This window comes from Rhinoderma darwinii, chromosome 12, assembly GCF_050947455.1.
Source record: "Rhinoderma darwinii isolate aRhiDar2 chromosome 12, aRhiDar2.hap1, whole genome shotgun sequence".
NCBI lineage: Eukaryota > Metazoa > Chordata > Amphibia > Anura > Rhinodermatidae > Rhinoderma > Rhinoderma darwinii.
Genome location: NC_134698.1, coordinates 56,301,136 through 56,327,886, shown reverse-complemented (window position 1 = coordinate 56,327,886; position 26,751 = coordinate 56,301,136). Strand labels below are relative to the sequence as shown.

At 44.0% G+C, this 26,751-nt stretch overlaps 1 protein-coding gene across 1 annotated transcript in view; it reads left to right on the top strand.

The window, feature by feature from the left end:
- LOC142664435 (putative N-acetylated-alpha-linked acidic dipeptidase) overlaps positions 1-26,751 on the top strand; it is a 96,317-nt gene that overhangs the window by 38,880 nt on the left and 30,686 nt on the right. Inside the window, exons 4-5 of the mRNA XM_075843501.1 lie at positions 11,152-11,234; positions 13,309-13,372. Coding sequence (XP_075699616.1) covers positions 11,152-11,234; positions 13,309-13,372 — 147 coding nt within the window. The remainder of the gene's footprint in view (positions 1-11,151; positions 11,235-13,308; positions 13,373-26,751) is intronic.

Below are 26,751 nucleotides of genomic sequence, written 5' to 3'. Positions count from 1 at the left end.
GGAGGAGGGTATTTTTTTGCTCCCTGTAGCAGCGGAATTCCCAATCCCCGGCCACAGCTTCAGCAACTCTGTGGCCGGGGATTCGGGATTCCGCTTCAGAAGTGCCTGAGGTCATTGGACCCACTGACGTCAGGCACTTCTGAAGTGGAATCCCCGACTCTGTGGCCGGTGTTTCCGCTCCAGGAGAACTCCCTGACTTCACTGACACAGTGACGTCAGGCACTTCTGAAGTGGAATCCCCAACCCTGTGGCAGGTATCTCTACTCCAGGAGACGTCCCTGACTTCACTGTGTCCATATATGTACATTGAAGTCAGGGACTTCTCCTGGAAGGGTGGCACTATCTACAGACAGGTATCAGGGGGTGCCATCTATGGGAGGTGTGCTGTGTAGAACTACCTACAGGAGTTGTGTGGCATTACCTATGGGGGGCTGTGTGGCACTACCTACAGGAGTTGTGTGGCATTACCTACAGGGGGCTGTGTGGCATTACCTACAGGTGGCTGTGTGGCATTACCTACAGGTGGCTGTGTGGCATTACCTACAGGTGGCTGTGTGCCACTACCTACAGGGGGTTGTGTGGCACTACCTACAGGGGATTGTGTGGCACTAGCTACAGGGGATTGTGTGGCACTACCTACAGTGGGCTGTGTGCCACTACCTACAGGGGGCTGTATGGCATTACAGGGGGCTGTGTGGCATTACAGGGGGCTGTGTGGCATTACAGGGGACTGTGGGGCATTACAGGGGGCTGTGTACCACTACCTACAGGGGAGCTATGGCAGTATCTACAGAGGGCAGTGTGTGGCATTATCTACAGAGGGAAGTGTGGGGCAAAAAATGTAAAAATTAAATTATCCAATTTTAAAATGGACAAAGAAAAAAACGGATGCAAAACGGGTCAAAATCGGCCGTTAAAAACGGCAACACAGCCCGGAACGGATGCAAAACGGATGCAAAACGGCCAGTAAAAACGATCCAAAACGGGTGTTTTTATCGGCCGACGCTCGGACCCTGTCGTGTGAATAGAGACTTACATGCTCCGTGTCTGAAAATGTTTTATTTTACATACCAAATTTCCACTAAATTCAGCAACAAAACTGTGGTCATAAAAGTGATCACACCCTTAGATAAATTCTTTGAGGGGTGCAGTTTCCAAAATGGGGTCACTTCTTGGGGGTTTCCACTGTACTGGTACCATAAGGACTCTACAAACGCGACATGGCACCTGAAAACCATTCCAGCAAAATCTGTGCTCTAAATGACGCTCCTTCTCTTCTGAGCCCTGTCGTGGGTCCAAACTGCAGTTCATTATCACATAGGGTATTGCCGTATTTGGGAGAAATTGCTTTACAAATGTTGGGGTGCTTTTTCTCTATTATCCCATGTGAAAATGTAAAAATTAAAAATTTTAGTGGACAAAAATGTCGATATTAATTTTCACGGCCTAATTCCACTAAATTCTACAAAAAACCTGTGGGGTCAAAATGCTAACTATACCCCTAGAAAAATTCCTTGAGGGGTGTAGTTTCCAAAATGGGATCACTTTTGTGCTGTTTACACTGTTTTGGCACCACAAGACCTCTTCAAACCTGACATGGTGCCTAAAATATATTCTAAAAAAAAGGCTACAAAATCTACTAGGTCCTCTTTTGATTCTGATTCCTGTGCTTCAGTCCATTACCACACTAGGGCCACATGTAGGATATTTCTAAAAAGTGCAGAATATGGGCAATAAATATTGAGTTGCATTTATCGGGTAAAACCTTCTGTTGTACAAAAAAAACTGTATTACTAATGAATTTCAACAAACAAAAAAAATGACATTTGTAAATTTCCCCTCTAATTTGCTTTAATTCCTGTGAAATGCTGAAAGGGTTAAGAAACTTTCTGAATGCGGTTTTGAATACTTTGGAGGGGTAAAGTTTTTAAAATGGGGTGAATGATGTGGACTTTCTAATATATAAGGCCCTCAAAGCCACTTCAGAACTGCACTTGTCCCTGAAAAAATAGGTTTTGTAAAACAAAAATTAAAATGTGAGAAATTGGTGTTAAGTTCTAAGCCTTGTAACGTCCTAGAAAAATAAAAGAATGTTCAAAAAACGATGCAAACAAAGTAGACATATGGGAAATGTTAACTAGTGACTATTTTGTGTGGTATTACTATCTGCTTTATAAGCGGATACATTTAAATTTAGAAAAATGTTTTGGTGTTTTTCACAAATAAAATACAGAATTTATCAACCAAATTTTTTACTATCATAAAGTAGAGTATGTCACAAGAAAACAATCTCAGAATCGCTTGGATAGGTAAAAGCATTCCAAAGTTATTACCACATAAAATAACATGTCAGATTTGAAAAACTCGGCTGTGCCCACAAGGCCAAAACAGGCTGTGTCCTGAAGGAGTTAAGGACATACAATGGGTGTTTATGTCACAGGCAGCGAGCAAGGGCCCTATAAACTGGATGCCGGGACTACAGTCACCAGGCAGCCATAGCAGCTGCACCCAAGGGAAACAGAGGTATATACCACCACTACTTAACCCACCCTTCAATACCAACCCTAGTTATAACATCAAAACAATCCTATGTTTCCAGCAGACTGCACCTCATACTAGGTCCACATAGTGCCTTCTTAGTGCCTTCATCTTGCAGCAACTGCCCACATGAAGAAGTGAAAGCCAAATAATAGTGCCAAACTAATAATATCACAGAAGCACCTAACCATTGTGCATAACATTGTGCTCACATAACAGTGCCAATAAAATAGCTCCAATCACAAATTCGTGGGCACAGTGCAGATAATAACTTACATAAATGTGCCAGCCACACTGCCAATATAACACATACTTTTCTTCTCCAAGGCCCTGCACTGCTGCCTACTCCTCTAACAAGCGAGCAGGCAATATGTAGCCATCTCCTCACGTGCCAAATCCACTCAGAAATCACAAAAACAAGACTGGTAATAAGGTTGATCAACAATGTTTTTTTCTTTTGTAGAAATTGCCAGGAATACTGGACAGTCTAGGTAGAGTAGCGAGGAGACTCACAAACAGGCAGACAATCCATACTATTAGGGCTCGTCCATATGCTGCGGAATTTCGGATGGAAAAAACGCAGCAGAATATAGTAGCAGCATAGTAGATGAGATTTAACACATCTCATCTACACGCTGCGTAAAAATTCAGAGCAGAAATTCACCTGCGATGCATATTTTTCGGACCGCAACATGTCAACTCCTGCTGCGGAAAGTGTCTGGAATTACTGTGTTTTGGAGAAGAAAGCAGAAGATGTGCCATAAATACAGCAACAAAAAAAACCAAAACAGCAACAAAGCAACATGTTGAAACAATATGTAGGTTTCATTATTAGGTCTTTATTTTGCAGGCTGCAAGCAATGTTGCCCCAAAGTTTTATTTATAATTAAAGGTTTAGAAGTCATGTAAAGACCTTGCGAACCTTTTGTTTTTTATAGAACTGTGTTGTGGGATTCCTCTATTATTCCTCCTGGAGAATTATTAATACATTTACTTGGTGTTTGCATTTCTCTTGTCAATGGAGTGTGTCCCTACACTGTGTGACATTAGCCAATTAGTGCGGACCATGTCAAAAAGTGTACGGACACAGCCCATTGATAAGGGGAATCAGAACACTCAGTTAATTAATTCATATATTTCCAGGAGGGATAGAAGAGGAACAGCAGAACCCTGAATTCTCAGAAAAGGTGCACCAGATTTATTATTTTTGAGGAATGCAAGTATTTACTAAAGCAGACATGTCAGAAGTGCTTACAGGTCTTCTTTAAGCCATGCAAATCTATGCAAAAAGGAGAAATCAGGTCTTTTGAATGTTGTGTACACGTGTTTTCTTGCATTTGTATAACATATTCCAATTTTAACAAAGTGCCTAAATAAATTCAAATCTGTTTTGAGCTTTGAAAATAATAGCTCTTTTTATAGCCCTCAAAGGCTCCTGACACAACGCTCAGCCTCACCTGACTCACAAGATATTTTCTTTGCATTGATATAAAAAAAAATAGGTTTCCCAAGGCTGAAAAGAAGAAAACAAGTTTCGAAATATTTTCATGTTGCAGGTTATTCGTGTTGCTTTTTATATAGAATCAATTACTCAAAAAGACAATTCTGCAGCAGTGACAGAAATATTTTATAAATGGGTTAAGATTTTGTGAGATAAATCTGGTTAACCCAATAAAAAAAAATAAAAAAATAGTAATAATAACAACAATAACATAGGATGTGGTTAATCTTAGAACAACAGTTTAGCACTGTAAATCAGTTATTTGGTCATATTATTTTAGGTTTAGGGAATAGGAATAAAGCTAAAATACAACATATTTATCCTTAATTGTCAAAGCACTTTCAGGGTATGTTCACACGTAGTCAACAAAAACGTCTGAAAATCCAGAGCTGTTTTCAAGGGAAAACAGACCCTGCCTTTCAGACGTTTTTTTACCAACTCGCATTATTCGCGGCGTTTTCACGCCGTTTTCGCGGCGTTTTCACGCCGTTTTCGCGGCGTTTTTTACGTCCGTTTTTGGAGCTGTTTTCATTGGAGTCTATGAGAAAACAGCTCCAAAAACGTCCAAAGAAGTGTCCTGCACTTCTTTTGACGAGGCTGTATTTTTACGCGTCGTCTTTTGACAGCTGTCAAACGACGACGCGTAAATAACAGGTCGTCTGCACAGTACGTCGGCAAACCCATTCAAATGAATGGGCAGATGTTTGCCGACGTATTGGAGCCGTATTTTCAGACGTAAAACGAGGCATAATACGCCTCGTATACGTCTGAAATTTGGCCGTGTGAACATACCCTCAAGGGTTAAAGGGGACCTGTCACTGGGTCATATAAAGTTGAACTGGTTCACTGACCTGTTTAAAAAACGGAAACTTTACGGAACGGAAACGGAAGCATTACCATTGAAATCAACGGTAATGCAAACAGAAGCTATAGTTTCTGTTCGGCTATCCGTTCATCTGTTCCTCTTACAGAATGGATGAACAGAATCCGTGAATGGAACCCGACGCGGATATGAACAAGCCCTTAGGGCCTGTTCACATCACCGTTCGCTTTCCGTTCCGGGGTTCCGTCGGAGGTTTCCGTCGGGTGAACCCCGCAACGGAAAGTGAAAGTGAAACCACAGCTTCCGTTTCAGTCACCATTGACATCAATGGTGACGGAAACATCGCTAATGCTTTCCGTTCGTCACCATTCCGGCAGGTTTCCGGTTTTACGACGGAATCAATAGCGGAGTTGACTGCGCTATTGATTCTGTCGGAAAACCGGAAACCTGACGGAATAGTGACGAGCGGAAAGCATTAGCGATGTTTCCGTCACCATTGAGATCAATGGTGACTGAAACGGAAGCTGTGCTTTCACTTTCACTTTCCGTTGCGGGGTTCACCCGACGGAAACCTCCGACGGAACCCCGGAACGGAAATGAACGGTGATGTGAACAGGCCCTTACTAGGACACACTTATCACCTACAGGAAGTTGAAATTTAACTGAATTAGCAGCACTACATATACGGTTATCAGGGTGAGGTCATACGAAGTGGCTGCAGTTCTGTTCATGTGCAGGCCCGTCGTGGTTGAAAATCACAACAGTATTGTATGAAGTTTTACTGTAAATTGGTGTGGTTAAGGCCACTTCATATGGTTTTGGCCTACAATATTGACCAAAATACTGCTGTGTAATAGTAGCCATAGGCTGAGTTCCCACAGGTCGGATACGCTGCATAGAAATCATGCAGCGTATTCGACCTGGAACTCACAGCACATTCTGTTGGAAAAATCGCACCTCATTGTGGTACGGTTTTTCGGACGGAATTTCCACTGCGTAAAAAAAGCGCTCATACCTACCCCCTCCCTCCTTTGACGTCCGCTTCGGCCTCCTACGATGACGTTGCAGGCCATGTGACGCTGCAGTCTGTGATTGGCTGCAGTGGTCACATGCGATGAAACATCATCCCAGGGGGCCAGACTGCAGGATTTTTGTGGCGTAATCGCTATGATTACGCTAACAAAAGTCCAACACTTGGCTATCTGTTGCGGGTTTTGCATCCCCATTGAATTCAATGAGAAAACCTGCAACAGAAAATCAACAAAAATGCAGCATAAATTGACAGGCTGTGGAATAAAATTCCACACCGCAGGTCCATTTAACGTTTACGCTGCCTTTTTTCCGCAGCGTGGGCATGAGATTTACGGAATCTCATCCACTTTGCTGCTACTGTAAATGCTGCAGAATTTCTGCACACAATTCCATTGTGGAAATTCCGCAGTGTTTACGCTCCGTGGGAAACCGGCCCTAGGGTGGTTTCACACACAGTGTTTAATTATAAAATACCATTTTTTTTACGCACCACTGTCAAAAGACGGCGCGTAAAAAAGACGCCCGCGTCAAAGAAGTGCATGTCACTTCTTGAGACGTAATTGGAGCCGTTTTCCATTGACTCCATGGAAAAACAGCTCCAATTACGTCCGTAATGGACGCTGCGAAAAACGCCTGCACATGCCATTACGTCTGAAATTCCGGAGCTGTTTTCTCAGCCGTATCAGACGCTGCCATGTGAACATACCCTAAAACTGCATGCTGTTGCTGTTTTCAGCTGCAGGGTTGCCGCTACATGGAGCTTCACCTTTAGGGCATGGCCAGACGTGGCGGAATTGCTCTGGAATTCCGCTGCGGACACTCCGCAGCGGAAATCCGCAGCGGACCCATTTCTCCATTGCCTTCCACAGCTTTTTAGTAGGGTTTGTTTGCACGTTGCGGACAATTCCGCTGCGGAGCATAGGCTGCGGTGCGGAATTTGGTGTCCGCAGCATACAATGGTTGTTGCGGACGTGTGGCGGACTGGTTGCGGACTCATTGCGGAATTTCTACATTGACTTCAATGGAGATTCAAAATTCTGCAATGAAGTCCGCAGATGTTATGTAGATGTTATGTGTGCTGCGGAGCGTATTGTTTTTTTAACATGACATTTCTTCATTCTGGCTGGACCTATGTATTTCTAGGTCTACAGCCAGACTGAGGAAGTCAATGGGGCTCCCGTAATTACGGGTGACTACATGTGTGCAACCATAATTACGGGTGACTACATGTGTGCACCCGTAATTACGGGAGCGTTGCTAGGCGACGTCAGTAAATAGTCACTGTCCAGGGTGCTGAAAGAGTTAAGCGATCGGCAGTAACTGTTTCAGCACCCTGGACAGTGACTACCGATCACAATATACATCAACCTGTAAAAAAAATAGAAGTTCATACTTACCGAGAACTCCCTGCTTCTTCCTCCAGTCCGGCTTCCCAGGATGACGTTTCAGTCTAAGTGACGGCTGCAGCCAATCACAGGCTGCAGCGGTCACATGGACTGCCGCGTCATCCAGGGAGGTCGGGCTGGATGCCGAAAGAGGGACGCGTCACCAAGACAAAGGCCGGTAAGTATGAAATTCTTTTACTTTCACTAGGGAAAGTGCTGTCCCTTCTCTCTATCCTGCACTGATAGAGAGAAGGGAAGTACTTTCACCTCAATACGCAACGACTAGTCAGCATTAATTTAATGCCCATTTTGGGCAGATCCGCAACAGAATCTACAACGTAGATTCTGTGCGGCATTGATGCGGACAGTTACGGAAGAAATCCACCACGTCTGGGCATGCCCTTACACCCACACTTCTCATAAACACTACAGAATTCCCGTCCAGATTTTCTGTGCTGAAATTCCCAGTGTATTTACGGTAGCAGCAAAGTGGATGAGATTCGAACACATCTCATCAACACTGCAGAAAAAAAAATCAGCAGAAAAGAATGCAGAAATTCTCCCGTGGTTATGCTACATGTAGATGTACCTTTGGGCTTCGTCCAAAAAAATCTACATTTTTCAGGAACTTGTCAGATTTTGACCTCCCTGCGCTTTCTTGACATGGTTTTCACAGCTTTTTTCGCCGGCGGCCTTTGCAACTAATGTAAGGACTGCGGGCAAAAAACGCCACAAAAAACGCACGGAAACGAGCACAGCAATATTTTTTCTCCCTCTCATTGATGTCAATGTATGACCAGAGACGGAACCGCTGAAAGAAAGGACATGCTGCTTTTTATCCCTATAACTGCCTGTGAGAAAAAACGCCTCTGCCTCACATTGAAATCAATGGGGGGACAATTTTGGACATTTTTAGGCGCTAATTCCGACACGGTTTCCGTGTCGAACTCAGCACAAAAAAACTGAGTGTGAATAGGGCCCAACACCTCTTGCACACGACCGAGTTCGGGTCGTGAAAAATGGTCCGTGTGTCTGCCAGATTTCCCGGTTTGACATTTATGATGTTAGGAGTCCCGGTCTCCGAACTGCTGTTCCGTAATGAACAAAATGATACAGCAGTTCTGTGGGGAGACAGAGGCTCCTAGCATCATAAATGTCTATGATGGCAGGAATCCCGTTCACCTGTACCCCTGTCGGACCGGGAAATCTGGCCGACACATGGCCCGTTTTTTACGACCAGAACTCGTTCATGTGCAAGAGGTGTAACACAGGTACATCTGTAAAAGAAAAAGAGAGTAGGGAGAGGGTACTGATTAATGATGCAGCTTAATATATGATTCAGGGTCTCAGGGAAAATGGGTGATAAATATTACGGGCACTGTGACCATTGGTGGCTGTTACCTTTGCAATCCAGCAAAGACCAAAGTAAGGCTGGGTTCACGCACACTATTTACGGACGTAATTCGGGCGTTTCAGCCCCGAATTACGTACGAAAATACGGCTCCAAAGCGTCGGCAAACATCTGCCCATTCATTTGAATGGGCTTTACGATGTTCTGTGCCGACGGTCATTTTTTTTACGTGCCGCTGTCAAAAGACGGTGCGTAAAAAAGACACCCGCGTCAAAGAAGTGCCTGTCACTTCTTGAGACGTAATAGGAGCCGGTTTCCATTGACACAATGGGAAAAACAGCTCCAATTACGTCGGTAATGGACTCAGCGAAAAGCGCCTGCACTTGCCATTACGTCTGAAATTCCAGAGCTGTTTTCTCCTGAAAACAGCTCCGTAATTTCATCTGTATCAGACGCTGCCGTGTGAACATACCCTAAGTGTGAAGAGTAGAGTGATAGGGGGCTTCACACCTCAGGAGAATTAGGGATTATTTTTTGGATTTGTAGGGAAAACACATTTTTGGATAGATAAAACCTAGAGAAACATTTTATTGCAGTGCATTTCTGGTATTCCTGAGAGAGACTACATTATATATTCCTCAGGATGACTTGTAAAGGAAACAGATGACACTGCTTTGAATTGCACTTAAAAAATGTCAGCTCTGCCATCAATCTAAAGAACTGCATTGAGAAACTTGACTCCAGTAATGTATTCCTTTAATGTGGAAGAAAACCGCAGCTCCCTCGCTTTCTCTATGGGTGTCCAAAGTCAATGACATTATGCAAATGGAAAATGTAACCTCTACTATGAATGAGGTATATGATAGACTCTATGATAGATTTTATAAGATATGGTGCCCCTGGATGGAATTTCAGAAATCGGTTGAATACCACTTCCTTCTACGAGGTCTCTAGGAGAAAATGGCAGGGTTATTAACATTAGAAAGGGTTGAGGCATACTGTAAATATTTTTTTTTTCTTCTTTTTCTTACTTTTATTTTTTTTTTCCTGTTTCTTACTATTTTCACTATACTTATTGTCTGGATTTATTTCTGATGAATATATGTATTTGTTGATTATGAAACTATAAAATATAAACAAAGAATTAAAAAAAACTAATAATTCAGCTCTGCCATCAATCTAAAGAACTGCGCTGAGATACTCGACACCAGTAAATCCTGGCACCATTGATATCCTGTTATCTTATTTCTCTGCATTATTGGGAGTCTAATTGAGCAGCTTTACAATAACACCAGGTGGTGGTTTTGCTCTTCTGGGATTCTACATTGAAAATGCGCTCTCCAAACCTCTGATGTCTGTTCATATCTACACAACCTGTACATAGAAAACAGCGTAGGACAACATGTATAGGAATATTAGAATATTTGTGAACAAACCTAAAGAATTAATTGCAGTTCATAAAGAATCTTAATGCAAGCCCAGCAATAGAATATTGGATGCAAAGTGCCTGCAATGAAGACTGTAAACATTAAAAATTGTTTGGAATAATGATTACATTATTTTGCAGCTCTGAATCCCTGGGTAAGGCCTCATGCACACAACTGTGAGGGATTTTGCTGGTTTTTCTGATGGCTACAGATAAACATCCGTAGCCCTCTGCCATTTCGGAAGTGCCCATAGACTTCTATGGGCAAGTGTGTGCCGCAATTGTGGATAAGAATAGGACATGTACTATAATTTGCAGATCATTTATACGGCACGGACACACATCCGTAAATATACGGAAAGGTGTCCGTGGCCAATAGAAATTAATAGATCCGCAATTTCATCTGTAATTACGAATGAAAGTTATGGTCGTGTGCATGAGGCCTAAGTCATGAATCTGTGAAAAATATCACCCTATTCACAGAAAAAGTACATGGACGTATCCGAAAATGTGCATACATCAAACAAGGCATTATATGGATAGGGCACGGAGCATACAAACCTCTCAGATTTGGAATTGTTCACACAGTGAAGATTTGATGCAGATTTTGCCAACCTGCTGGGGAGCTGCATCCAAGGGGGGCAAGGGGCACATGTGTCTCCCAAGCCACTGGTCGGAGAACCCAGAGTTATGGCAAAATACACACAGTATACTGGAACAAAGTGACTCAAATATTACATCTTATAAAGTCAGTGTGCAACATATCAACCTTTAAAAAGACCCTTCTACAATCTATGCCAGGCCTCCTGGTCTGGTGTATGCCGGCCAAATGGGCTAATACATTAGGGAATTGCATTATACATTCCTAATATATTATATACAAGGAGTCTCCAAAACCGGAGGAGCTCCTTAAATTGTTCCCGCTTTCATGTGTCTCTGTTACTCTTCCGTAATGTCCTCATGAAAAATTCATCTGTTCCTTTCTAACGTCAGTTAATAGAATTTTAGAGACAAATGCTTATTTTTATATATTCACTACAAATATCTATTTCTAATGTTTAAATTATGAGAAACGTCTGCGTTGTTTCACAACAGGTTGGCGCCCAAGAAGATCCATTCTGTTCTGCAGCTGGGGAGCAGAGGAATATGGACTTATTGGCTCTACAGAAAGTATAGAAGTGAGTTTTGTAGACCTTATTTGAACAATTAAGTGGTTGATGTGACCCATACATGTAGAGGATCGGCCTCCATACATTTTGCAGAATTTGATAAATGGTCCTCTATGTAATAGCGAACATCAGCTTTTTAATCTCTGCCTAAACCTATAAGGCCTCTTTCACATATTATAATTAGACAAAGGAGTCTCACAGGACACATAAACAGTCAAGGTGGGAAGCAGAAAGTCTCAACCACCTACTACATTTGTTGGAGATAAGGACTAGAGAAGAAAGGAGTCCATAGCTATCAAGTATGAAAAATATCTTTATTAAATAACAAAAAATGAGAATCTAAAACACATCTCTAACTGGATCAGCATTTACATGTACAGACAATAGTTATATGTACACACAGTGTATAGCATGGGAAGTCACGATGTCAAGACAAAAGGAACAGAGTAGAGAAGCTCAAAGTGAAAGCTTACACCTGATAAAGGTAACAGGTGCAATGACAGTAAGTGAGACCCGACAGAGCCTCAGTGGTGAGCTTACCCATGTTCAAATAACGTGGTGGCTTGACCCAGGGAGTAAGATAGTGCCCCCTCTTTCACATATTTCAGATTTTGTCAGTATTTTGAAGTTAAAAACAGGAGTGAATGCAAAGAGGAGAAGAAGTATAAATCTTTCTATTATATTTCCCCTATGTTTAGGATCCAGTCCTGGTTTGGGCTTCAAAATACTAATGCAAAATACTGCCCAAATCTGCAATATCTAAATGAGACCTAAAGCATGACATTCCTATTGTTGCCAAGACCTCAAGTTTTCAACCTGTGGTACATGTACCCTAAGGGGGTGCATGTCTTTAGGAGGTTCTCGGACTCTCCCAATGCGTGATTTCAATATGTACAATTAATTGAATATTAATTTTAAAGGCGATCTGCCCCCTCCTTATGCTGCCCTGCCTGTGGGCAGCATAAAGTAGTTACAGATACGCTGATTTCAGAGGTCTGTCACTTATTTATTACAGTGCAGTCGTTTAGAAAAACGTACATCTTATATTTACGCCTCGTGGCCAGTGCTGCTGGTGATGAGTCCAATATTATGCATGATATTCACGCTCCCCATGAATATCATTGGACTCATCGCCTGTATTGCTGGGTACACGCTTCAAATATATGAGCAGTAAGTTCTTCTAAACTACTCAACTGTAACGAACAATTGACAGACCGCTGAGACAGCGCAGCATAAAAAGGTGAACCGCAGTAAGACGGTACTTTGAAAAATAATAAAAATAATGTCCAGAAAAAAATCATATCAAAAAGTTTCATATGAAAAGTTGATTATAATTCAGCTAAAATTAGCGCTTATGAGTAATAAGTAGAGGTGACAGACAAGCTGAAGAGCGATCTGTCAGTACATTACACTGACGGATTTGACGGAATGGGACAGAGAAATCTGCAACGTATGGGAATACATGCAGGCTGCACAAGCAAAACGTTATGACATTTGTAATAAAGACCTATCGGGGGAATTATTTTTACCCCAAAATCAGTAGAATATTTAGACTAAACCTAAAAAGAGGTTACTGGAGATTGAGAATAGATAACAAAAAAAGATTGATAATAAATCTGTGCCAGGGTCCTTCCACCATTTTTTTATATTTGTGCTGAGCTGAATGCCTGTTTTCCAGAGGTTATTTTTGATTTTCCCCCCTCTTCTTTTTCTTTTGCCTCCCCCCCTCGTTTTTTTAATATAATAGTGTGGGCCCCTGGTTGGCACCGTACTGACTGTACTGAGCTCATGCCTATGTTATTTGGATCTGGAAGCTCTTTTTATTCCTCCTTCCACTATCACATGAAATTTGTAGTACTGCTGTCCCCATGTCTGGCATAGGGGGCATTACAAACAAAGAAAATCCCCCTTCTCTAATTAATGTCTTTGCAGTCTCATTTGTACCGTACACTTAAACATAGATGGAAACCGGTCAACTGATCAGATTTTTCAATCAATTCTCTGTTTGCATGAAAGAACGTGATGGATAAACAGCCGACAATTAGAAGAGATTATCAAAATTCAGATTAAGAGTAATTAACAGGAATTTGGAAAAGTTTTAGGATCTCGGACTGTAGCTTACCTTAATGTGGACCTGGCGCTTGAAGGTAAAGTAGAAGAAGCAACACTGATTGACAACTTGTTGTAACGAATCTCACCGGTTTGTTTGTGGATCCTCTGTGTCGTCTGGGAGATGGTGCTTGGAACCCAGGGCAACGCTTGGCACAGCGGGTTAGAGGCGGTCGGATGGTAAGGCAGAAGTCAGGACAGGCAGCAGACGTCGTAACGGGTATGGATAGCAATAGGTCAAGGCAGGCGGCAGGCAAGGATAGTCAAGTTCAGGCAGAGGTCAACAACGGGAAATCCAGACAAAGGCAGAAGGGAAGGAAACAGAGAACCAGGGTACAGGGAAACTCACGGGCAACTTGGTTGAACAAGCATGGATTAGATTGAGGAGGATCCTTAAATAGGAAGTCTTTAGAATTAAAGCGCCCTCTAGTGACTGCAGCCACACATAGAGGATGACGGCCGCGGAGGGAGGTAAGCGATGCACTTACCTGATGCCGCCCAGGGCCAGCAGAGTGTCCGGATCTGGTAAGTGGAGCTCGGGATGAGCATGAGGTTATGGAGGGCGCAGGAACCAGAGAAGAAGCCGGGGGAAGACGGGGAACGGCGCGGCAGCCGTTACACTTGTAGATCTGTTTAAGGGGTTTTTACAGAATTAGAAAAACATAACCCCACAATCATACCTCCAAACTTTTTGAACAGTCAAAGACGGACTCTTACAGTTCGTTGTGTAAAAGATCTATTATTTTATGAATATCTAAACGCTTGAATAGTTTTTAATTGAAATATTAGTATAAAAGTAATCTATATATAGACATATTTAACAGGTTCCCGACCGCTGGCCGTAAATATACGGCCAGCGGTCAGGGTCTCTAAAGTCCGGCGTATAGTATATATACGGCCGCACTTCAGAGACTGTGCACGCGGGATCGCGTGCACACAGCTCTATGCCCTGGCTGTTGCTAACAGCCATGGGCACTGGGCAGAATGTCAGGGGTCAATCTTTTGGCCCCTGAACATGTGATCGCTGTGACAACCAATCACAGCGATCACATGCATTTCTGCATAGAAAACAGTGTGCACGCGATCGCGTGCACACAGCCCTGTGCCCTCGCTGTTACCAACAGCTCTGGGCACTGGGCAGAGTATCAGGGACAAATCTGATGGTCCCTGAACATGTGGTCGCTGTGACAACCAATCACAGCGATCACATGCATTCCTGCTTATAAAACAGTGTGCACGCGATCGCGTGCACACAGCCCTGTGCCCACGCTGTTACCAACAGCTCTGGGCACTGGGCAGAGTATCAGGGACCAATCTGATGGTCCCTGAACATGTGATCGCTGTGAAAACCTATCACAGCGACCACATTTGTTTTATTTTGACTTTTCTGGCAGTAAATCTCCTGCCTCTTTTCTTCTCCTCAAACATTGTTTCAGTTTGAGGAGAAGAAGAGACTCGGGAGAATTGCTGCTAGAAGAATACAGTTACAGTTACAAAAAAATACAGTTACACTCTAAAACATTCTCTGTATAGATAGATTTCTATCTATCTATACAATCTATCTATCCATCTATCTTTTTTTCTATCTATCTACCTTTCTTTCTTTTATTCTATTAGAATAGGAAGGTAGGGAGTATATAATTATATATATATCCACATATATATAATATATATAGCAATAGCGGTTTATTTTTTTGTTAGCGGTAGTGTAGATATATATAGCAGTTAGTTTGTGTGTTTTATAAAAAAAAATAAAAAAAAAAAAAAATGTGTTTAGTTAGTGTTAGTGTTAGTGACGTTATGGCGAGGAAGTTGTTTAGCGCCGAGGAGGCATACGCCATGCTGTGGTCTGAGTCGGAGACCGCATCAGAGATGGCGTCCGAGATGGAACCTGTTTTAGGTAGTGACGATGACAGCGTCACTTCAGGTTCATCTTCAGGGGACGTTGTCCCTGATGCAGTCGAAACTGCAGAACATGAAAGCGCAGGGCCAAGTAGCGCTGTAGCACGGGACAGCCTGGTCCCTCCAGTCCAGGCTCTTGTATGGGCACCTGCCCCATCTTTTGGGCCTAGAATCCACGGATTTACGGCCACTCCTGGCATAACCGTGGACAATACAAATTTTGTCCAAATGGATTACTTCCATTTATTTATAACGGACGACATCCTAAATCAGATTGTCCACGAAACAAATTTATATGCCACGCAATATATAAGGCAGAAACCTTCATCCACCCATGCCAGAGATTGGACGCCCACCAATTTGCAGGAATTAAAAAAAATTTTGGGGCTCACCCTAAATATGGGTATTGTCAAAAAGCCCTCCATTAGGTCTTACTGGTCAACAAAACCCGCCCAAGCCACCCCAGTATATTCTGCAGTAATGCCCAGGTCTCGTTATGAGACAATAATGAGGTTCCTCCACTTCAATGACAACGCACAGGCCCCCCCAAGTACCGATGCAAACCGGGATCGGTTGTTCAAAATAAGACCGCTAATAAATTCCCTGAATAATTTATTTCTGCAACTCTACACCCCTGAGCAGAATGTAAGTGTGGACGAATCCCTCCTCAACTTTCATGGCAGACTTAGCTTTCGCCAATATCTACCTTCCAAAAGGGCAAGATATGGCGTTAAGCTCTACAAATTGTGTGAAAGCGGGTCAGGATATACCACCGCCTTCAGGATTTATGAAGGGCGGGACCGCACAATAAATGTTCCTGGATGCCCCCCTGATCTTTCCACCAGCAGTAAGATCGTGTGGGAGATAATGCAGCCTCTACTTCACAAGGGGTACCACCTGTACTGTGATAATTTTTATTCGAGTGTGCCCCTGTTTAGGCATTTGCATGCTGCAAGGACTGGGGCATGTGGTACCATGCGCAAAAACAGAATTGGTTTTCCACAGCAATTAGTGGGGAAGCGCATGGTAAAGGGGGACTCCTGTGCTTATGCATCTGAAGAATTGCTGGCGGTCAAGTTCAGGGATCGCAAAGACGTGTATGTGCTAAGCACGATTCATACCGCAGGAACAGTGGCAGTGAGGGAAAGAGGGGCAACATCGGACAAGCACAAACCAGTGAGCGTGTCCGAATATAACAAGTACATGGGGGGGGTGGATTTAAGCGACCAGGTTTTACAGCCCTATTTAGTAAAACGCAAAACTAAAACCTGGTACAAAAAGGTGGCCATTTATTTGTTACAGGTGGCAATCCAGAACTCATTTGTGCTCTACAAAAAAAACAGAGGCAGAGATACATACCTGGATTTCCAGGAAAAAATTATTGAAGGCCTCATTTTTGATGTTCAGGACACCCGAGAATGCCCCCAGTCTGAGGATGTCACGCGACTGACTGAAAGACACTTCATCAGTCGGATTCCCCCAACAGCAACCAGAAGCAACCCTCAGAAAAAGTGCCGCGTCTGCAGAAAAGACGGGCACCGCAAAGATTCCCGATATTTCTGTCCCTCATGTCCCTCGCAACCAGGCCTGTGCATTGAGCCATGTTTTAAAAAATACCACACTGTTCTGAATTATTAGATTTTAGTTAATTTGTTGAAAATATATTTGCCCTACATTACGTTTTTATTTTTCCCATGATTTTACTCCAAGGGTGAGGGAGGGAATGGGTGGGTGGGGGGTGGATGTCATGTTTGCATATTCTCTAAAGTTCATCTGCTGGAGAGTCCATTTGCATTAACCTGCAATTTCTTATTTTAGAAAACCCCAAAAAATAAATTCCCATTATACCCCTAGATGAATATTTTGAGATTTCTGCTTCAAGAGCAGATATTTTGGAAGTGTTATAGAAACTCTGTTGAGTTTTGTAAAACCAGCTTTGAAAAAAAGCGATATGTGAAATAATCTTCTTCTATCCTCCGCCCTCCTACATCTCTATGTGATAAATAAGGCCACATATTTGGTATCCCCGTGCACGGGAGAAGTGGCAGAATGTGAACGGAGATTAATTTTGACCGTGGTCTATGCCGTGTGTGAAAAATGCTGGTATAAACTGACGCATTTGCTAAAAAATTGCTAATTTTATTTTGATCCATCTTATTCAAGAAACTTTCAGAAGAAAACTGGACTGTCTAAAAATATGATAAACCCCTTGAAGAAAACCTTGTGGGGTCTACTTGTGTGAATGAAGTCATTTATGGGGTGTTTCTAATGTTTCAGCAGCATTAGGCCCCCCAGAAAACAGTATGCGGCTATAAAATCAAATGCAAAATTCCTGGACCGAAAAGGCCAAAAAGCCTCCTTTTATGCCAAGCCCTGGCACATGCCCGCACAGTGAATAAGGCACACATATTTGGTATCCCCATGCACGGGAGAAGTGGAAGAACGTGAAAGGAGATGAATTTTGGCCGTGGTCTATACCGTGTGTGAAAAATACTAGCCTAAACTGACGCATTTGCTAAAAAAAGTGCTGATTTTATTTTGTTCCATCTTATTCAAGAAACTTTCAGAAGAAAACTGGACTGTCTAAAAATATGATAAACCCCTTGAAGAAAACCTTGTGGGGTCTACTTGTGTGAATGAAGTCATTTATGGGGTGTTTCTAATGTTTCAGCAGCATTAGGCCCCCCAGAAAACAGTATGCGGCTCTAAAATCAAATGCAAAATTCCTGGACCTAAAAGGCCAAAAAGCCTCCTTTTATGCCAAGCCCTGGCACATGCCCGCACAGCGAATAAGGCACACATATTTGGTATCCCCATGCACGGGAGAAGTGGAAGAATGTGAAAGGAGATGAATTTTGTCCGTGGACTATACCGTGTGTGAAAAATGCTAGCCTAAACTGACGCATTTGCTAAATTCTTGCATTTTTTTCCAATTTTGCCCACTTTAGAGAAAAAAATAAAAATGATATATACTGACAAATGCCACTAAAACAAAGCCCTATCTGTCCTTTAAAAAGAGTGTAAAATTCAAAGATGAACTTTATTCACCTGCAGCGTTATAGTCATCTAAAGAAGCGCATAGCAAAATTGTGAAATTTGCTCTGGTCATTTAGCTGTAAAACAGCCTAGTCCTTAACCGGTTAAGATTCAATTGCTCCAAATTATGGCATAATATACAAGCTGTTCAGAGTTCAGTTTGTGGAGAAATATAGGAATTTTATTAATGCTGATCTATTTCCTAGGTCTTAAGGTGGAAAGAGGAAGAAAAAGTAGAAAGTTGTGAGGTGTGCACACTTCTGTCCTGTTGAAGTGATTTGGGCTAAGTTGCAATCCCACACAAATCCTGTGGATAAGTGTGGCACTGTTTTTTGGAGAAAGTAGCCATGTCTTTGTAATAGCTGCATCTTTCATGTGTCAAACACGTTTGATTGTATATTGTGGCCTAAATAGAATAATTTGTATTTATGATGAGACAGCAGGTCTAGGGGCTGTAAAAGATTGGAAAAAAAAAAAAAATAGTCTGCTTCTTTGAAGAAATCGCACCACCACACACACACAGTTTTGAAGCAGTTTTTGGTGCAATGCTTGGCTCAAAAAAACAGATCCAAACACAGGAGTGGACACATAAAGAACGGACAGATGCATCTCCTTTCCTATCTTTGTTTCACTTTAGATCTACTACTGGCCTTGGCTAAAAAAAAAAAAAACAGAGCCAAAAACTGTGATCCTTGCTTTATGGGCCATGTCTGATATTGCAGTTCATCCACATTCAAGTGAGTACCAGACAGCCCATGCGGAAGAGCGTCACTGTTTGTTCAAACAAGCAGACCCGAATATCTAATCTTATACAACTACAACCCCTTTAGGGTGCCCCATACACAATGTTGCTGCGCTTCGGTATTTGCCGCGCGACTAAGAACTGTGCAGCAAAAATGCTCACAGTTTACTGCAAATTGCCAAAGTACAGGTGAAAACACAAATACTGTGTGCTTCGGCCGCATCGTGTACTGGCAGTGTAAAGCATGGACTTGCTGTCTCCACATAAATTGGCATTATTATATTTAGGCAATAACCATGTTTAGTTGATTGTATATTAACCCCTTAAGGACGCAGCTATTTTGGACCTTAACGCAAACGGGTCAGTTCATATGCTGCCCTAGGGTATAATATTACAGCTGAAGGTCCATAATCCTAGTAGTCAAATTGGCACAAAAACACCTGACACACAGTTATGAAGGTAGAGCGCTCTCTTGGGTGACTGACGGGCTGCCACACATACATGTATACACAGCAGCTAGTCAATCACCGGCCTGAAGGGCGTGGGGAGCAATCCCCTAATGTATAAGCCGGACTCATAAGTCTGTATTCTTTCAGAGCTCCAATTGGTCAAACTGCACAACATTTTTTTGTGCCATTTTGGCTACAAGAAGTACGTTGTAAGGGTATGGTTTCTCGGGGTGTGGCTGTTTTTCATCATTGTGTTCTGAGAGCCTTTTTAACGTTTGCATTATTGTAGCCGTTTGAGGTCTTGTTATTTGTGAAACAAGTTGTATTTTTGAAGGCACCATTTTGGGGTACATGTATTGTATTGAAAAACTATTATTACTTTTTTGGGGGTATGTTTTTTGGGTTTTGTTTTTATGGTGTTCAGCATGTGTTCTAAATAACTTTATTCTTTGGGTTAGTACGATTACGGTAACACCAAATTAATATAGTTGGTTTTTTTTCAGATTTTACTACTTTTGCACAATAGTTTTGAACATTTTATGCATCTTTAACATTGCTTTTAGTCCCACTAGGGGAACTCACCATGCGATTGTGTGATTGCTTACATAATACACTGCAATACTTCTGCAGACAAATAAGGCAGACCTAGGTGCCTACTTTAGGCCCCTGGCTGCAATGGCAACCCAAGGTTGTCCACAATCATGTTAAAGAGGCTCTGTCACCAGGTTTTGCAACCCCTATCTGCCATTGCAGCAGATAGGCGCTGCAATGTAGATTACAGTAACGTTTTTATTTTTAAAAAACGAGCATTTTTGGCCAAGTTATGACCATTTTTGTATTTATGCAAATGAGGCTTGCAAAAGTCCAAGTGGGTGTGTTTAAAAGTAAAAGTCCAAGTGGGCGTGTATTATGTGCGTACATCGGGGCGTTTTTAATACTTTTACTAGCTGGGCGTTCTGATGAGTAGTATCATCCACTTCTCTTCAGAACGCCCTGCTTCTGCCAGATCACGCTGTGACGTCACTCACAGGTCCTGCATCGTGTCAGACGAGCGAGGACACATCGGCACCTGAGGCTACAGTTGATTCTGCAGCAGCATCAGCGTTTGCAGGTAAGTAGCTACATCGACTTACCTGCTAACGCCGAGGCTGCTGCAGAATCAACTGAAGCCTCTGGTGCCGATGTGTCCGACACGATGCAGGACCTGTGAGTGACGTCACAGATCTGCACTGCCAGAAGCTGGGCGTTCTGAAGAGAAGTGGATGATACTTCTCATCAGAGCGCCCAGCTAGTAAAAGTATTAAAAACGCCCCGATGTACGCACATAATACACGCCCACTTGGACTTTTACTTTTAAACACACCCACTTGGACTTTTGCAAGCCTCATTTGCATAAATACAAAAATGGTCATAACTTGGCCAAAAATGCTCGTTTTTTAAAAATAAAAACGTTACTGTAATCTACATTGCAGCGCCGATCTGCTGCAATAGCAGATAGGGGTTGCAAAATCTGGTGACAGAGCCTCTTTAAGGGGTGACAGAGGGAGCCCCCTCCTTCTGTCTAACCACCTAGATGCATAGATGCATTAAGGAGAGTGGTTAAACGGCCAGGATCAGGGTTGTCTCCGCTTCCAGCCATTGCGGCAGATTGTCAGCTGAAATACACATATGACACCCGGTTCGGATAGTTCGGGCACAGCTCATGTGCCCCCAACATCCCTGTGCTGTACATTTAAGGAACGGTGTTCTAAATACGTAGCGCTAGCGCTGTAAATGTACAGAATTTTGCGCCAAGGGTTTAATGAATTGTAATTTATCAGATCGATTTTTAGTAAAGAATCTGAACATTTCCATGTATGCATTATTCTATCTTATTATATTGCAAATTACAATATCTCATTTCCACATAAAATATGTCTTAAATATTTGCCATTATATTCTGAATAATATGAAACTCATTAACCCCTAAAGGACGCAGCGAATTTTGGCCTTGAGGACAGCGTTTTTTTTTTAACAATTTTGCCTCTCTGCATTCCTAGAACCATAACTTTTTTGTTGACGTTTCTTTGTGAGCTCTCCTTTTCTGCGTTTCCAGGTGTATATTTATTTGGAGAAGCACAAACCTTTTATTTCCCTGAAAAATTATACCAAGCACCTTAAATTATGCTTTAGATTTATCTTACGGGTTGTAACTTAAATATTGTATATCTTGTTTACTTTTTTATGATATATAATAAATAACTATTTAATTAAAAAAAAAAATTGTATTTACTTGGATTTTATAAATCCCTACAATAGGATTTATACTGTAAATTGTTATTATTTTTATGCATTGGAATAGCTATGTGTTCCAATAATGCATTTCTGCTTGTGATTGTGAGGGGTTATAGGAATACATTAAGCTCAATATTGTATTTTAAGAACTTTGTATATCTCAGGGATAACCACTTCATATATAGAAATGGAATGCTTTGACCTTCTGCTTTAATGATCATGTATGCTATTTATAATGATCAATCTGCTTTGAAAAGCTCCTTTTTATGTTACACTTTGTTCTGTATTCTGAATCCAGTGATCAACATTATGAACATATTTTTCTTTATTACATTATTCATCCTCAACTTCTATCCCTTTAGGGAACATAGCATTATTCTGGAGTCAAATTCTTCTGGTAACAAGCAGACAGTAGCACTACATTTCAAGCCATAACAACAGTTCACGGCCCTTTTAAAATCCTAAATAATTAATTTCCCACACTCCATCTATACAGAATATGTACATGTATCATTTTAATTGCATCATTAAACTTTGTGGTCATCATTGCATACACATGAATATCATCAATATGTTATTACTAACCAGGTTAGACCCTTGTGCAAGTGATCAGCTTCAAAGTTATCTCCAAATGGGGTGTGTGTTCTGGACACATTGGGGCAGATTTATTATTACGGTCTTAAACTTAGACATATTAAAACGAGAGCATCCAGGCAGAAGATGTGCCAAATTTATTCCAGTGTTACATGCTGTATGATAAACTTGGCGCATTTTGCTAGACATGAGATACTTGTCTCTTCCTTGCACTATCTCTTGGTTGGCTTACCTCCAACCAGTGGCGTAACTACCGCCGTAGCAGCTGTAGCGACTGCAGGCTCCGCTCGCAGCCGCTATGGCTGCTACAGCGGGACGCCATTGAACACTACGGCAGAGCAGGGAGGTATCTCCCCGCTCTGCCATTAAACAAAAGACATGTATCCCCTATCCACAGGATAGGGGATACATGTGTGATCGCTGGCATTGATAGGGAGAAGGGGGGACTGAAAGTCACCTGAAGTTCTCCATCACAAACCTCGGACTTCCAGGGTCTGTGTCGGCAGCTCCGTAGAAATGAATGGAGCGCCGGTCGCGCTTGTGCACATGCGTGACCAGCGCTCCTTTCATTTTTATTGAGCTGCCGACACAGACGCCGGAAGTCAGAGGTTAGTCATGGAGAACTTCAGGGGACTTTCAGTCCCCTGTTCTCCCTATCGCTGCCAGCGATCACACATGTATCCCCTCTCCTGTGGAGAGGGGATGCATGTTATTTGTAGGACACACTATAGGTTGCATTTTTTTGGGGGGGGGGGGCTGTATGGCGTTCCCTACAGGGGGGGGGCGCTGTATGGCGTTCCCTGCAGGGGGGGCTGTATGGCGTTCCCTGCAGGGGGGCACTGTATGGCGTTCCCTGCAGGGGGGGGAGGCGCTGTATGGTGTTCCCTGCAGGGGGGCGCTGTATGTCGTTCCCTGCAGGGGGGGCATTGTATGGCGTTCCCTGCAGGGGGGGTGCGCTGTATGTCGTTCCCTGGGAGGGGGGGTGACCTGTATGGCGTTCCCTGGAGGGGGGGTGCGCTGTATGGCGTTCCCTGCAGGGGGAGGCGCTGTATGGCGTTCCCTGCAGGGGGGGCGCTGTATGGCGTTCCCTACAGGGGGGGGAGCTGTATGGCGTTCCCTACAGGGGGGGCTGTATGGCGTTCCCTACAGGGGGGGCTGTATGGCGTTCCCTACAGGGGGGGCTGTATGGCGTTCTCTACAGGGGGGGTTGTATGGCGTTCTCTACAGTGGGGGCTGTATGGCGTTAGCGCCATACAGCCCCCTCTGTAGAGAACGCCATACAGTCCCCCTGTAGATAACGCCATACAGTCCCCCTGTAGATAACGCCATACAGTCCCCCCTGTAGATAACGCCACACCGTCCCCCCTGTAGATAACGCCACATAGTCCCCCTGTAGATAACGCCATACAGTCCCCCCTGTAGATAACGCCACACAGTCCCCCCTGTAGATAAAGCCACACAGTCCCCCCTGTAGATAACGCCACACAGTCCCCCCTGTAGATAATGCCACACAGTCCCCCCTGTAGATAACGCCATACAGTCCCCTCTGTAGATAACGCCATACAGTCCCCCCTGTAGATAACGCCATACAGTCCCCCCTGTAGATAACGCCATACAGTCTACAGGGGGGGCTGTATGGCGTTATCTACAGGGGGGGGGCGCTGTATGGCGTTATCTACAGGGGGGGCTGTAAAAAAGGCACTATCTACAAGGGGAGGGTTTGTGTGACACCCAGGGGAGGGGGGGCCCCAGTCAAAAGTTTGCTATGGGGCCAAGTCTTTCCTAGTTACGCCCCTGCCTCCAACCAATATTTCATGCCAAAATTAAGCCTTTCCCTCTCTTTGCTAAGCTTACACATCCTTTTGTAGACATTCTTTAAAAGTGTCTAGAACACATAATAAATCAGGTGCAAGGCACGTACGCCATTTTTTTGTGCAAATCGAAACAGAATTCTGGCATATTTAGCTACAAAAATATTCCCCACAGTTGCCAATATTTGAACATTTTTTTCAAGGACTTTGACAGGGCGTGGTTTGTCGGAGCGTGACTTAGGCGGAATTCACACGACAGGGATTCCCGGCCGGGTGCCGGCCGTTCATAAATCGGCCGGCACCCGGCTGCATTAGGAATAATAGACCCCTAATGGGGCTATTCACACGACCGATTTTTTGACGGACGGGAAAACCGCCCGTCAAAAAATAGGACATGCTCTATTTTCAGCCGGGTGCCCGGCCGCCCGGCTCCCATAGAAGTCTATGGGGCCGGGTAATACACGGCCATCACCGGAATGTGTTCCGAGTGATGGCCGGGTCTACCGTCGCTCGCGCACTCTCTCTCCTCCTCCTCCTCCTCACAGTGCAGAGTGCATGTGAGGAGGAGGATCTTTTATTGCTCGCTGTAGGAGTCGGAATCCCCAATCCCCGGCTGGGGATTGGGGATTCCGCTACAGGAGAAGTGAGTGACTACACTGTCCATATATGGACACAGCGAAGTGACTCACTTCTGCAGCGGAATCCCCGACTCTATGGCCGGGGATTCCGCTACAGGAGAAGTGAGTGACTACACTGTCCATATATGGACACAGCGAAGTCACTCACTTCTGCAGCGAAATCCCCGACTCTATGGCCGGGGATTCCGCTACAGGAGAAGTGAGTGACTACACTGTCCATATATGGACACAGTGACGTCACTCACTTCTGAAGCGGAATTCCCGACCTGTGGCAGGGAATTCCTCTTCAGGAGAAGTCAGTGACTACACTGTCCATATATGGACATTGAAGTCAGTGACTTCTCCTGGAAGGGGGGGGGATGGGTGCAACCTACAGGGGACTGTGTGGCATCACCTACAGGGGGCAGGGTGGCATCACCTACAGGGGGCAGGGTGGCATCACCTACAGGGGGCAGGGTGGCATCACCTACAGGGGGCAGGGTGGCATAACCTACAGGGGGCAGGGTGGCATCATCTACAGGTGGCATGGTGGGTGGCATCACCTACAGGGGGCAGGGTGGGTGGCATCGCCTACAGGAGGCTGGGTGGGTGGCATCGCCTACAGGGGGCAGGGTGGGTGGCATTGCCTACAGGGGGCAGGGTGGCATCGCCTACAGGGGGCTGTGTGGCATCGCCTACAGGGGGCTGTGTGGCATCGCCTACAGGGGGCTGTGTGGCATCGCCTACAGGGGGCTGTGTGGCATCGCCTACAGGGGGCTGTGTGGCATCGCCTACAGGGGGCTTGGTGGCATCACCTACAGGGGACTTGGTGGCATTACCTACAGGGGACTTGGTGGCATTACCTACAGGGGACTTGGTGGCATTACCTACAGGGGACTTGATGGCATTACCTACAGGGGGCTGGGTGGCATTACCTGCAGGGGACAGGGTGGCATCGCCTGCAGGGGGCTGTGTGGCATCGCCTGCAGGGGGCTGTGTGGCATCACCTACAGGGGGCTGGGTGGCATTACCTACCAGGGGGGCTGTGGCATTATCTACAAAGGGCTAAATTCATCCGATTTTAAAACGGACAGGGAAAAAAACGGATGCAAATCGGGTCCAAATCGGCCGGTAAAAACGGCAACTCGGCCCGGAACGGAATCGGAACGGATGCAAAACGGATGCAAACCGGCCGGGAAAATCGGCCAAAAACGGCCGATTTTCCCGGCCGACCCTCGGACCCTGTCGTGTGAATGAGGCCTTACCACGGGGCAGTGTTGGTCAGAATACACTTTTTATTTCCAAATATTCCCTGTATACTGTGCTCACTATAGGGACATTACAGTGAGGATGGTACAGAGGGAAGGGATTGCCTACAACAGTGATCTCAGGTTTCATTTGCAGTTTAACTGGTTGCCGACACAGGATGAGAATGCTCGTCCTGAGCGGCGTGTACTTGGCGCATTAGGACGAGCATTCTCGTCCTGTGTGTCAGCCGTCTGTGCTGTCGCTGATGGGAAAACCCCTCTAGTATGATTGGTTGAATGGGTGCAAAGACTATGCATGTGCTTTATGGAATCCCGACCCCGTCAGAGAGAACAGAGCAGTGGCGACCAGGACAAGAAATACCATGTCAGCCCTCAAATTATTTCTAAAAGGGTGTAATGTCTCCATATGACACTTTTGTTTCTGCATTTGGATGGATGAATGAATGAATGAATGATCAAAATGTACAATTCTAGAAGGAGACATCAAATAGGAAATTCATTATGGGGCAAAAATACATTCAACTGGCTATTCTGACTTGCAGAATTGCTTCTATCTCACAGCAGATGGTAAGTAATGGAGCAAATAGCAGATAATGTAGGATTTTACAGGCTGAGAAAGAACAAAACTGGCAGACTGAATGCTGCCTACTGAAGAGGTTTAACATTATGCAGTGACCTCATCTATTTTACAATTCTTTCTGGAATCATGTTGGCGTTTGGGAGT